General features: G+C 53.2%; 1 protein-coding gene across 10 annotated transcripts in view; it reads right to left on the bottom strand.

Moving 5' to 3' along the window:
• Positions 1-5167: 5167 nt before the first annotated feature.
• Positions 5168-13532, bottom strand: part of RBM10 (RNA binding motif protein 10) — a 28585-nt gene continuing 20220 nt past the window's right edge. For 3 of the 10 annotated variants that reach the window (XM_019716744.2, XM_019716745.2, XM_019716742.2), the window contains 18 exons: positions 13043-13129; positions 10850-10910; positions 10539-10715; positions 10008-10168; positions 9740-9837; positions 9566-9653; positions 8776-8962; positions 8531-8673; positions 8322-8439; positions 8133-8224; positions 7883-8047; positions 6818-6967; positions 6655-6720; positions 6381-6569; positions 6211-6285; positions 5819-5925; positions 5613-5742; positions 5168-5515 (listed from right to left, as the gene is read on the bottom strand). In XM_019716744.2, coding sequence (XP_019572303.2) covers positions 5390-5515; positions 5613-5742; positions 5819-5925; positions 6211-6285; positions 6381-6569; positions 6655-6720; positions 6818-6967; positions 7883-8047; positions 8133-8224; positions 8322-8439; positions 8531-8673; positions 8776-8962; positions 9566-9653; positions 9740-9837; positions 10008-10168; positions 10539-10715; positions 10850-10910; positions 13043-13129 — 2220 coding nt within the window. In that variant the 3' untranslated portion in view covers positions 5168-5389. Of the gene's footprint in view, positions 5536-5612; positions 5743-5818; positions 5926-6210; positions 6286-6380; positions 6570-6654; positions 6721-6817; positions 6968-7882; positions 8048-8132; positions 8225-8321; positions 8440-8530; positions 8674-8775; positions 8963-9565; positions 9654-9739; positions 9838-10007; positions 10169-10538; positions 10716-10849; positions 10911-13042; positions 13130-13532 lie in introns of all 10 variants that reach the window. The other 7 variants (XM_074323997.1, XM_019716738.2, XM_074324000.1 and 4 more) reach the window with 3 other exon arrangements.

The raw sequence follows: 13532 nt of genomic DNA, 5'->3' as shown, positions 1-13532 counted from the left end.
GCCAGGCTGAAATGTTTTTTATTCTAAGATCCATGGGAGCCATAAAAGGATTTTAAGCAGGAGAGTCATTATATAAATTATATTTTATTTTATTTATTTTTTAACAGGACTTTATTGGGGAACAGTGTGTACTTCCAGGACTTTTTCCAAGTCAAGTTGCCGTCCCTTCAATCTTCGTTGTGGAGGGTGCAGCTCAGCTCCAGGTCCAGTTGCTGTTGTTAGTTGCAGGGGGTGCAGCCCACCATCCCTTGTGGGAGTCGAGGAGTCGAACTGGCAACCTTGTGGTTGAGGGCACCCTGGCCCATATGGGAATCGAACCAGCAGCTTTTGGCATTAGGAGCACAGAGCTCCAACTGCCTGAGCCACCAGGGCCGGCCCCCTATAAATTATATATTAGAATAAACAATCTGGCTGTTCTGTGTGGTGAGAGAACAAACTGTAAGGGGAAAGGGGGAAGCAGAAAACTCAGTGTAAAGGCTACTGCAAGAGTCAAGGAAGTGATGAGAGAGGATCAGACAAGGTGGTAAAAGTGGAAGTAGTGAAGAAAGATTAGGTCTTGGATTGATTTTGAAGGTAAAGATGCCAGGATTTGTGAAGGGATCAGATACGGGGAGATACAGAGAGTCTTGGCTGACCCCCAGGTTTTCAGTCTGAGCAGCTGGAAGGATGGAGTTGTCATCAGCTGAAAAGGGAACTACTCCACTAGGAGCAGGTGTGGAGCAAGATCAGGAGTTTGTTTTTAGATGTGTTACATTTGAGATGTCTGTTAGACATTCAAGGTCTGGTATGTGTCCGTTGGGTGAACAGTTGGGGACCATGTCGTGCGGGAGACCCTGCTGGGTCTCTGCTCCCGCTCCCCACACAAGAACGCAGGATATGGTGAGGCCAAAAAGGAACACCCACGGAGCCATAGATGGGGGAGTCATACCACTATATTCTCTCTGGCGGCACTATACTCTCACTGGAGGCTGGATCCACACTGTCTGCAAACCGCCATCCACACTTGCCAGCCCAGCCGCCATCTTCTTGCTAGCCCCCATTCTTCCTCCTCTCTCTCTCTGCTAGCGTAGCCACAGCAGTTATATTAGTGGCCAATGGCTCACTGGTTACAGCTGACGGCCAACTAGCCACAGCTGATGGCCATCCAATCACATTGATGGCCATTTACTACCTGAGCCAGCACCTGTCTATGTGAGGCCGAGAGCCTGGAAACTTCTTTCTGGGGCTCTGCCCCCACAGACCAGGTCTGAAATTCAGGGGGTGGAGGGAAATCTGGGCTGGCGATATGAAGACCATTAGGGGTGACAACTGAAGCCATGTGTGTGGCCAAGTCCTTCTTTGAAGAATTGATTGCCTTCAAATGGATCACTGGGAGTAATTGAGGCAGGATTTGGACTTTCCCAAGTGAGAGGGAAAGGCATTCCAGTGGGAGGGAATAGCTTGAGCAAAAGCATGTGGAGAAAGTAGGGGGGGACAGTGGGGGCCGCAATAGTTGTACCATTTCACTTTGCCTCCAGCAGGAAAGTGCCTTTGGATGTTTGCCAATCCTGTGTAATTATAATTTGCATTTCTCTTCCTGGGAGTGAACTTAAACATCTCTTCATAGATTTAAAGGTATTTGCAGTTCTTTTCTGGGAATTCATGTCCTTTATGCATTTTCTATTGGGTGGTTGTACTTAATAGATTTTTAAGGAACTGTTTATTAGCCATTTTTTTTTAAAAAAATGGAGGCTTAGGGTGGCTGGTTAGCTCGGTTGGAGCGTGGTGCTAGTAACACCAGGGTTGTCGGTTCGATCCCTGTATGAGCCACTGTGAGTTGGGCCCGCCTTAAAAAAAATTACAGTTTAAAAGGTTAAAAATAATTGCAAAAACCGCAATTACTTAAAAAATAAATAAATAAAATAAGTTTAAAAAAAATGGAGGCTTGAGGACGAGAGTGATGAGGATGAGAGTGATTCAAACAGTTGTGTGTGACTTATTCATGCTGCCAAGGTCTGGTATGTGCCAAACCCTGTTGTAGGCATTAGGAACACAGTAGTGAACAAGATAGACAAGTGATAGACAAAAGTACCTTCCCTTGTGGAGCTTTCATTTTAGTGAAGGAGACAAGCAATATAGAAAAGTAAGGAAATACATAGTAGGATGTTAGAAATTGAGAAGGTGAGAAGTGTTATGGAGAAAAGTAAGACAAGGAAGGGGGCATAGGGAGTGTGGCAGGGGAGGCTTTGGAATTTGAAATGGGGTAGTCAGTGCAGGCCTCATTAAGGAGGTGACATCTGAACATTCAGAAGGCATGTCTCCCTCAGTCTGGAACAGTTCTTTGTACTTCTCTTGACCTTCATGACCTTGACGCTTTTGAAGATTACAAGCCAGGAATTTTGTGGAATGTCCCTCAGTTTGGCTTTGTCTGATGTTTCCTCATTAGATTTAGGTTCTGCAGCTTGGATGTGCTGTCTCTCTCATTTCATCCTATCTGATGGCTCATAATTTTAATACTGATAATGTTCGCTTTGTTCCCTTCATTAAGATGATGTCTGCCAGGTTTCTCTACTGTGAAGATACTATCTTTTTTCCCTTTGGAATTAACATTTATCTCATGGGACATACTTTGGATTTATGTAAATATACACTGTTCCTCAATAAAGTGTAACCACTAGTTTTAGCAGCCCTAGATTTTCTAACTCCATCATCATTCTGTAGTTATTGACATTCTACTGTAAAGAAGCTCTTTCTCTTCTCCATTTATTTACTCTTTTATTCATTGGTTTATATAAGTATAGATTCACGGATTATTGAACTTTATCAAATGCTTTTTCTGTGGTTGAGATTATTATATGTTTGTTTACTTTTGGTCTGTTACTGTAGAGAACTACATATATGAGTGTAGTTTTCTTGATGTTGACCTATTTTGTGTTCCTGGGATAAACTCTATTTGATAAAAACATATACTATTGGGTTCATTTAGCTACGTTTTTAATAAAGATTTTATTGGGGAAGGGGAACAGGACTTTATTGGGGAACAGTGTGTACTTCCAGGCCTTTTTTCCAAGTCAAGTCGTTGTCCTTTCTATCTTAGTTGTGGAGGGTGCCATTCAGCTTCAAGTTGTTGTCCTTTCAGTCTTAGTTGTGGAGGGCGCAGCTCAGCTCCAGTTCCAGTTGTCGTTTTCTAGTTGCAGGGGGCACAGCCCACCACCCCTTGTGGGAGTCGAACCGGCAACCTTGTGGTTGAGAGGACACGCTCCAACCAACTGAGCCATGTGGGAGCTCAGCGGCAACTCAGCTCAAGGTGCTGTGTTCAATTTTAGTTGCAGGGGGCGCTGCCCACCATCCCTTGCGGGAGTCGAGGAATCGAACTGGCAACCTTGTGGTTGAGAGCCCACGCTCCAACCAGCTGAGCCATCTGGCCATGCAGGAGCTGAGTGGCATCTCAGGCTTCATTCTAGTTGCAGAGGGCACAGCTTGCTGGCCCATGTGGAAATCGAACCAGCAACCCCATTGCCCAGAGCTCACGCTCTAACCAACTGAGCCACCCGTCCACCCATAAAAATTTTTTAAAATGTATTTTTGTTTTTCCAGGACTCATCAGCTCCAAGTCAAGTAGTTGTTTCAATCTAGTTGTGGAGGGCGCAGCTCACAGTGGCCCATATGGGGATCGAACCGGCAACCTTGTTAAGAACACCTCGTTCTAACCAACTGCGCTAACCAGCCGCCTCCCTACTTCCATTGCCTTTAAAAGCCGTGTTGCATCTATAGTAAATTACGTTTTAATTATGGATTTGGTTTTTGTGTCTTCTATCTTCTTTAATTGATCAGTCTTGCCAGAGGTTGCTTTCCTGTTTTTATTATTCTGCCTTTTCCCCTCCCTATTTCATCTCTTTCTGCTCTTATTTCCTTCCTTCTTATTGACGTTTGCTCTGGTGGTCTTTTTCCAACTTCTTGTATAATTTATATATGAGAAAATGCTCAGATTTTTAACTATACAGCTTGTTGAATTTTTACCTAAGTGCACACCTGTGTGACCACCCGAGTCAAGATATAGAATCTTTTCAGTATTCCAGAAAGCTACCTTGCAACTCTTTCCAGTGAATAGCAACCTCCCCACCTCCACCCTGCTGACTGCTATCACCATAAATATGTTCCATCTGATTGAGAACTCCACACACGTGGACTCATATAGTCAGCACACTTTTGTGTCTTTTTCCACTCAACATGTTTGTGGGATTCATTCATGTCATTTGTATCAGTATTTTGTTCCTTTTTATTGCTGAGTTGTATTCCATTAAATGAATAGACCATAATTTATCCATTGTCCTCTTGTTGGACATTTGGATTATTACCAGTTTGGGGCTATTATGAATACAGCTGCTATGAATATACATATGACAAGTCCTTCCGTTGACACATTTGCATTTACTTGGGGTAAATATCTAAGAATAGAATTGCTGAGTCATAGGATAAGCATATGTTTACCTTTATATAAAACAGCTAATGTTTTCCAGAGTGGTTGTACCATTTACTACTGGTGACCACATATGAGGGCTCCTTATTGGGGCCCTGTGGTAACGGCCCTGGAGGATGGGGACAGAGGTGGACCCAAATGGTCCTGGTATCCCTGAGGCCTGAGATTGGCAGGCCAAGCTTCTCTCTCTCCACCCCTCCCTCGGGGTCATCAGCCCGTTAAGGGCACAAGGCAGTGCCCACTGGTGCCAGAGTGCCCACTGTTGTCCACTTGGAGATGTCCCAGGGCACGGTCCACAGGCCCAGGGAGGGCCAAGTACAATTAAGCCTTGCTATTTATTATAGAGCAAGTGCCGCTGCGAGGTGGCGAGGCGAGGGGATGGCGTATTCGCAATCCTGGCTCTGCCCCAGGGGGACTTGAAGCCCAGTGGTGCTCTGGTGGTGCTGGGTTTCCTGGTACAGCATGGCCTGCTGGCCCCAACAATGGTGATGAGCTGTAACCAGGATCTTGTGGGTTGGGGCACAGGCCAGAGCCCCATGTTCTGCCCCTCCACCCCCACTGAGTGGCTAGCCACCATGTACCAGACATTGGGAATGCCAACACTGCCACCTACGTTGGCCTGCCAAGTCCCCTTGTTTGTGTTTATGTCCCGTGTCTGTGTGGGCCACAAACCATGCTGGGATGTGAGAAAGAGACATGAAAGCTGCGGACTTTTCAGCTTTTATTACAAAAAGAAGAACATATTCCAGCCCAGTTTTCCAACAGAAGTCACCAACTCAAAGTCTGACTTGGTCAGGGCCTCTCTGGTTGGGGAGGTGGCTGGTAGACAGGTGCAGGGCCCCATTCAGACCACCTGACATTTCATCCTCTCCTGCCTGGGGCAGGACTACTTCCATACCCGACAGACACAGAAGTATCTCTTGCAGCTCCTCACTGGGCCTCGTTGAAGCGGGTCACCATTGTCTTGTGCAGTGTCTCCTTGTAGGACTCAGTTGAGGTGACCCCATAGGAGCTGCCTCGGGCTCCTAAGCCAGAGCCCCGCACCCGTGTCTGGGCCTGTATGAGGGAGGCAGGCTCTGTCAGGGGGGCTAGGGGTGAGGCAGGGCTGCAGTGGAGAGAACTGGAGGATGGAGATGGGATCACAGAGACTCACCTCAATGGGCGTCACAATGCCCTGCTTCTTTCGGCCCAGGCCACTGCCCTCTTTCCAGCCCATGGCCTGGAGCATGCGACTGCCAATGTTGTCACTGCCCAGCCCGTCCCGTGTGGGCTGCTCAAAGTCCCTGCAGGGGACAGTGGGACAGCGTGAGTGACTGGCCTACCAGCCTCAGACCCCCCCACCTGTCCCTGGGCACTCACACAGAAGCTGCAGACATGCCACCATACTTCCTCCTCTTGGGCTCTGGTGGCTCAGGGATGCCATACTTTTCTCTGCGTTCAGCTGCGCGGTCCCGGTACTTCATTTGCTGAAAGTTTGTGTGTGTGAGAGAATGGGGGAGCTGGTCACTACTGGCAGGAAATGTGGGCACAGATGGGTAGTAGGGGGTCCCATGGGGAACTGGATCTGACTAACAGGTCTGAGGTCCTGAGGGCAGGACATCATAGGCACCAGCAGCCAGTGCGGGGCATTGGGAAGAAGCCTCGCAGGGACTGGACGTGAGATGGCTAACGGCAGCCAGGCTGTACTCAGCTGAGGAACTTGAGCACTAGCTGCCTGAGGGGCGGGAGGCCAGGAGTGGGTCACACCTCACCTCCATGTCATTCTTCTCAAGTGCTTCTAGTTCATTTTCTGATAGGTGGGCTCGCCGGTGAATCTCAAGGTTTTGCTGCAAGAGGACAGGAAGAGTGAAATGGCTGGGCTGGGCTGGGCCGGGCTGGGCCAGGCCAGGCCAGGCTTCCCTGCCAAGCCTCCCTTAGTCACCTTGTGGAGCCCGGAGAGCTGCTGGTGCCGGATGAGCGCCTCCTTGCTGGGGAACTGGCGCCGGCAGAGCAGACAGGCCAGCTTCTGCCAGTCGGTGAGCTTTTCCTCTCGCTCTGGGCCCCCTCGCTCCTGCTCCTCCTCACTGTCACTCTCCCCGCTGTAGGCTGCCACCAGCCCCCGAGGTGGGCTCTGAAGAAGGTGGGAGATCAGGCCCGGCAAGATCAGAGCCCTCGTCCCCTCCTCCGCTGCCCCTCTTTCTGCCCTCTGCACTCACTGGACGGTCCTCGCTGGCCAGTTTTGGGAGGTCCATGCTGGTGTGCTGTCTCTCAGCTAGTGCTCCCTGGGGTGGAGGGACACAGAAATTCAGGGACTCCACAGAGGGACTGGACGGATGACAAGACTGAGGTGGGGGATGACAGCGGGTGGCCACAACACACCTTCTTCTCCAGGATGGCGTAGCCAGCATCTGCAGTGGCCGACTCCCGCCTTTCATCGTCTCGCAGGGAACTGATGGGCTGGAAGCTGTTTTTGAAGTTTTCTTTTTGCTTGTTGAGACTGCGGGCCCAGCGTTCCATGTCCTTGGCAATCTAGGGGCGAGGGGTAGAGGTGAGGCTCTCAGGAACCCACCAACTCTACTGCCCCACTGCCCTTACCGCAGCCTACCACGCCCTGCACCTCAAGCAGAGGTGAGAGAGGCAGCGGTGAAAGCTCCCAGTTCTCTGTCATACTGTCATTGGTGCTCATCAAGCCCCTCTCTGGCTGTGACCTCACACTCCTGACAGGCACCCACACTATTCTGTTCTCTGTATGTTTTTTTTTTTTGTATGTTTTCATTTATCATTCTGAAACGCGTAAGATGACTTTCTCTGTCAATAATTTTAATTTACATGCATGATACTATGTAACATTCCGTATTATATTCAGTTTCACCCCAGGCACAACACCATTTTAGAATTTACCTGGCCGCCAAGTTGTTGCTTGTAAGGCTGCACCCAGACTGTTGCTCTGTTCCTCTACCGACACACACTGAGTTTCCCCCCAACTGCCCACTAGCACAGAATACTGCAGGGGCTGTTGTCCTGCCCGCCCCCTGCTGAGCCTGAGAGAAGCTCTCTGTAGACATGGACACACCCCCATGAGTAGGCTTCCGGGCCCAAAGGAGCCTGCACGCCCACTGGTTTCCATAGGCAGGGCTAGCCTGACTTTGGGCATGCCCATAGCAGCCCACACTCCCAGCAGCAGCATGAGGGTTGTCAGTAGAGGACAGAAAAGCTAACGGGGCTCATGTGGATGTCACTGGCCACCTCAGGGAGATACGACCCCGTACCGAAGAGGTCATGCAGCAAAGAGCAAAGCCTGGTCTCCCTTGAGCACAGTTACTGCCTACATACACATCTGGTCCCCACACTGCTCCCTCAGCAGTGGCGGTGACAGGTGACAGAAAGGCAGCCATCAGAAGACACAGAATAGCGAGCTGATGATTGCTGGACCCCAGTGTTCACCTGTTGGGCTGTCTTGGTCTTGTGCTTCTCTTTCTTCTCTTTGCCCTCCTTGGAGGGTGCCCCTGTCTCTTTATGGCCGTCAGCTGACTGCTCCAGGGCAGGAACGTAGGTCCGCCTTTCCCCATCCCAGTACAGGTACTGCTGGCTCTGAGCGTTGTAGTAATACTGGGGTGGGGGGAGAGGGGGCATGAAGGACAGCCTCAAGAAGGGGAACTGCAGACCCCACCTGCTCCCTGGGCTGCCTCATCACCTGGGAGTTGGGGTCATAGTAGAGGCCAGTCTGGGGATCATAGTAGTAGCCGGATGTCTCGTCGTACTGGTAGGTGGAGACGTCAGGAACAGCTGGGGAGTAAGAAGGCAGGGGGGTGGGTCACACCACTCCCTGCTTTGTTCAAGGAACTCCCCACCACCTACACATCTGTAGGCCGGGGCTACTCACGGTACTGGCTGTAGGACTCCTGGGCAGTGGGGCTGGTGGCCGGTGGCAGGGCAGAGCTGGGATGGCTGGGGCTCTGGAGCTCAGATTTGAGCACAGCAGGTGACATGATGGTGTATGACTGGTCATGGGGCCAGACAAGGGAACAGGGCTCAGCGTCTGCCAATACCCACTGTGCCCATCCCTCCAGGATCTCCCTTGAGCTCCCTCACCTGACTGTTGGCAGCAGCGCCCTGGCTGCCGCTTGCCTCGGCTGCTGACTGCTGGTAGATGCCAGGGGTGGCACCAGGTTGGGCACGGGAGAAACCCTGCAGTGACACAGAGTCCGCTCCAGGCTCCAGGGAGGCTTCAGCACCTGTAAAGAGGGAGGAGAATGCCTGTGAATGACAGGGCCCAGGGCCCAGGACCCTCTGCCTGGCGGCCCACACATGGGATTGAGGAGAGATGCTGGGCTTACCTGCTCCGGCTGCGTCCCCTTTGGTTCCAGTGATGCTGGGGCCCTTGGTGCCCTTGAGGTAGCCATGGGCATAGAGGGAGGACTCTGTGCCCTGGCTGCTGCCATAGCCCTCATCCTGTTGGTAGTAGCTGTAGTCGACCGGTGGCTCCTCGGGGGTGGCCCAGGCACCCTCCCCACCCTGGGAGGCCTGAGGGGCAGGTGGGAGGGCTCATTAGCAGAGGAGGGCGTGCTGGGGCAGGGGAACCTAAGACGCAACCGCCCACAGGTGAGGCTAGTCTGTCTCCCGACAGAAAGCATGCAGCCCTCAGACGTGAGATGCGAGGGCTGCCTGGCCGCAGCAGAGCAGGGCAGCAGTAAAAACAAGACAGGAACAAAGACACATGCCAAAACGCTCCCAGGGCGAACACTAGTCTGTGCGCCGTGTGGCCCGTGTGTTGGGCATCAGACCAAGGGAGATGCCACCCTCCCTTCTTTAGTCTTATCTCCCAACTTTCTTTCAGCCAATTATAAATGCCTTTTCATTAAAGAAGATCTAACAACTCAGGACAATAAAATAACCACCAAACAGGAGAGAAAACTAGCCACGATGGCATTGAAAATGAAAGCCTGGGATGAGGTGACTGGGAAGGGAGCGGAAGCGAGGCCCCCAGAGCTCATGGCAGCCACTGTGAGGGTTTTGGGTTCACAGAAAGCCAAAACAGCAAGCCAGCCCTCCTGTTCGCAGAGAGAGTGCGGGAAGGTTGAGGCGGCCCAGGTATTAGGATGCTGGGGCAGAGGGGTCTTTGAGTACCTGTGAGATGGCCCACTGGGCCGCAGCAATGGCAGTGCTGGCCACAGAGGCAGCATTGATGCGACTGCCCTCATTGGAGGCCATGTCCCTGGGGAGGATGTCAGAGACTGGGAGTGAGATGGGGGGCCCCCAGCTGGGGGACAAACTGGGAAGGGACATAGGTGGGGCTCTGACCTCTTAGAACCCTTGGCAAATTCAACGTTGATGGTCTTGCCGTCAATGGTGAGCGGCGGGTGCAGGGCCTGCAGGATCTGCAGCAGCTGGGCTGCCTCCTGGGGGAGGAGGGGAGGCAGGGGCAGGAGGGTCAGGCCCGGGGAGGTCCCCGGCTCCATTGCCCCATTGCCAGGCATGGGGCCGCGGTGGGGGGCTGGAGTCAGGGTCTCTCTTCCCCACCCCGGGGGCCGGGACCCTGGCTGCCCGGCCCCCCCTGTGCCGCCCTCACCACGATGGTGGAGAGCTGGATGAAGGCGAAGCCGCGGTTCAGTTGAGTCTGCTTGTCCTTGATGACGCGTACATTGGAGGAGGAGAGCACTGCATAGGGTGCCAGGGCCCCCAGGATGGAGTCCATGGTGCTATGTGGGTTCAGGTTGCGCAAAATGATGGCTGTGGGAAGGGGCCCAGCATTAGGGGTCACCCCTGAACTCTGCTCCAACCCTACCCTCTGGTGGCTCCCCACTGCTCCCTCTCCTCTGGCTTCCGCATTTTTGCACCTGCTGCTTCCTCTCACCTCTTCTTCCTGGACAAACTGCTTGCCAGTTCCAAGTCCCAGCTCAGTTGCTCACCTGCTCACACTTTTCCCAATACACACCCCAAAGTCGAGTTGGGTTATGCTCCTTCCCTGCTCTCCCTGTCTGTCGCCCCACCAGGTGGAGAGCCCTGGGGGGGCTGTCGTGGTCACCACCATCTTTCTGGCCTTGGAGAGCCCCGCCCAGACACCCTAGGGCAGGAAGGAAGAAGGAAGGAACTGACTCACTGTCATTGGCGTTCTCCGAGCTTGGCTCTGAGCCCTGGGACAGGGCTTGGGAGGCCAGCACGCCCTGGGCCTGGTAGGGTTGTGGCAGGGGGAGCAGGCCCTGGCTCAGCTCCCGTCCTCCCAGTGGAAGTGTCTGCTGATCCAGCCTTGTGCCCAGGGGCAGCTTCTGCTCTGCCTCTGTCAGGGGTGGCAAAGGACAGGCTGGTGACCAAGGGGAGGCTCCAAGCTGCTCACCCTCCTCCCAGAGCACTGGCTCCTCACCCTTCTCCCCTCTCCACCACCCCAGGGAGGGGGCGGCATGAGGTTCTCACCTGACTTGGGCACACCACATTTGAAGCACTTCTCGCGGCGTTTGAAGTTCTGGACGCCACACTGTGAGGCACAGGCCAGGCCGTCAGAGAGGGTTGGGCTTTCCATGGCGCCCCCCAAAATTGGATCAGGAGAACCCCCCCCCCCCAGGGAACCCAGCCACGCCCCAGGGAAGGGAGGTTCCAGAGTTAGGGGCAGCTGGGGACTTTGGTGTTCTGGCTCTCATTCTCAGGCCTGTGACTCCCCTTTACAAGGTCTCCAATTTGTCCTCAGTGCCACCTTCTCATCTCAGGAAGCAATGACAAGTTCCCCACTCATTACAACTGCTGCCTCTCTGTGGTACCAACTCTCAGGACTGGCCCCCAACAAGGTCCCTTTAGTAGGTTCCTCTTCTCAAAACTTGCTTCCCTGTTCAGACACCTCCAACATTTCTATCCCTCAAAGCCAGGAGTCTTTCTCTCGCCAGGCTCCCACCCCTCCTTTGTCTTGGGGACTGGGTTGGATCCTGCTGCTCTCGAGAAATCTGCTGTGGATATTCCAGCCTCCGGAGACCCCGGTTTCCACATTTCTGGCTGTTCTAAGGTCAGGTACTGAGCACTACTCCTGTGCCAGGCTCTACTCCGCATGTCCAGAAAGTGGCCTCGGGCCTCATGGCCAACCAGCGGGAAGCAGATATAGCACAGAGGAACAGGTTAGTCTGTGGGGACAGTCACCAACAGGGACTCGGGAAAAGGAGTGAGCCAAGACACGCCGCTCACTTGGCTGGGGACAGTCAGAAGGGACGTTCGATCTGGGAGACCCAGAAGTCTGGGTTGGTGGGGTTTTGCTGGGAGGAGATTACTAACAGAGGGAACAAGAGGTTTTCCATAGCTGATGTAGGAGGGTGAGGAGGCCAAAGCCAGGGCTAGGGAGGGAGGGTGAAGCTACATTATGAAGGACCACCCTGCTTAAGCTCAGCGTTGTGGGGGTTTTTAAGCAGAGGAAGAGTGACACGGTCAGAGGTGGTTCAAGCAATGTTACACTGAGAGGGCAGGAGAAAGAGGCACGAGGCCAGCACACCACAGAGGGGTCTGAGGTGACTGCCTGGGGGAAGGAGTGAGGACTGGCCTGCACGGTGGGAATGGCCAGGGCGGCATTTCTGTGATGGGAGTGACAGGACCTGGCAACCAACAGGATGTGGGCGGTAAAGGAGGGCAAAGCAGAGAATTCCCTGGTTTCGAGGAGCATCTGAAAATATAGGAAATACAGGAGGGATGGAGTTCCACTGTCACTTTGTCCCTACCTCTCCAGAGACAGTGGACTCCCGCCTTCTGATATTACTTTTTCGTTTTTTAAACACACAGGTGCCACTCCCTTTGCTAGGCAGAGTTCTTTTTGGGGCCTCAGCAAACTCTCAGTCCGACGCTTAGGTCTCAGGACTGCCAGCTGGCTGCAGATGGGGCTATGCCCCAGGGGAGCCCTGAACCCACAGTGGTGGCATCCATGGCCCCTGTGATCAGGCGCAAGTCACGGCTCAAGGCTCACCACGGTTCCACCTCCCTGAGCCTCAGCTTCCTCTTTGGGAATATGACTGTAGGAGCCTATAGGCTCCTACCCTGTCTCAGGTGGACAGAGCTTTGTCAGAATGGCCTTCAAGGTTGGCCCAGCTGACATAGGCTCACAGAACATCCTGTGCTTTCCCTCAGAATAGCAGCTGCCATTAAATGGTGCTAAGTGTGGGCCAGCTGTTGTTCGCAGCGTTACCCTCTCATCCCCACATTTTAATCCTCCCAACCACCTTTGGGGAGAGGTGTCGTTACTATTTGCATTTTAGAAATGGGAAAGCGAGGCAGGGAGAGGTTCAGGGCCCTGATCAAAATCAACGCAGATCTAGGGGAGTCTAATTTCAACCAGTCTGCCTCTGAGCTCCACATTTTACACACCACGTTATGCCTCCACTGTCACGAGCGAGTCATTTATGTAAATATTTGTTGACCGTCTACTGGGACTTCAGGCAAGACAGTGCTTCACGAGGACAGAGACTGCAACCGAGCGGAAGTTCAGAACACATTGGTAGGTGGGCGTGTGGCAAGGAACCATGGCTCCGGGAGCCGAGCCAGTCCTCCACGCCACGTCAGAGGCCCCAGGGAGACAGAGATGTTGCCATCACTGCTGCTGTCGCACTTCGTGGTAAGTGCTGCCCACCGCCCCTGTACCTTATTACATAGCCAGTCCTCATTGATCTTGGGCTTGGGGTCGCTGTAGTGCATGGACACCTTCTGGCCCAGGATGTTGAGGGAGTGCTGCGGGAAAAAGCAGAGCTGAGTGAGGCCCAGGCAGCAGTGCCCCACGCACCGTTTCAGCACAGGAGAAGAGAGTGAGCGAGCCCTTCAGCTGGATGGATGAGGGACAGGGAACGGAGGGAGGTCGGAGAACTGACAAGGGAAAAAGGAAGGGAAGGAGGGAGGGAAAGCGCCACAGCCCTCGGGCGCAGCTGTTTGCTGCCTTTCAGGGCACGCGCACGCACACGTGAACACACGCCACCAGGCACACAGTGCTCGGCTGACCGATGCTTGCCAGACAGTGGGGAAAAGCCCCCACTCGTCCCTGATACTGCCAGGCCACACCCAAGGCCAGCACTATACAGGCTACATTTGGGATGAGAGGGGATGGGAAGGGAGGGAGAGGAGGGGACAGAGAGAAAGA

The sequence above is a fragment of the Rhinolophus sinicus genome, chromosome X, assembly GCF_036562045.2.
Source record: "Rhinolophus sinicus isolate RSC01 chromosome X, ASM3656204v1, whole genome shotgun sequence".
NCBI lineage: Eukaryota > Metazoa > Chordata > Mammalia > Chiroptera > Rhinolophidae > Rhinolophus > Rhinolophus sinicus.
This window is presented reverse-complemented; position numbering and strand designations above follow the sequence as displayed.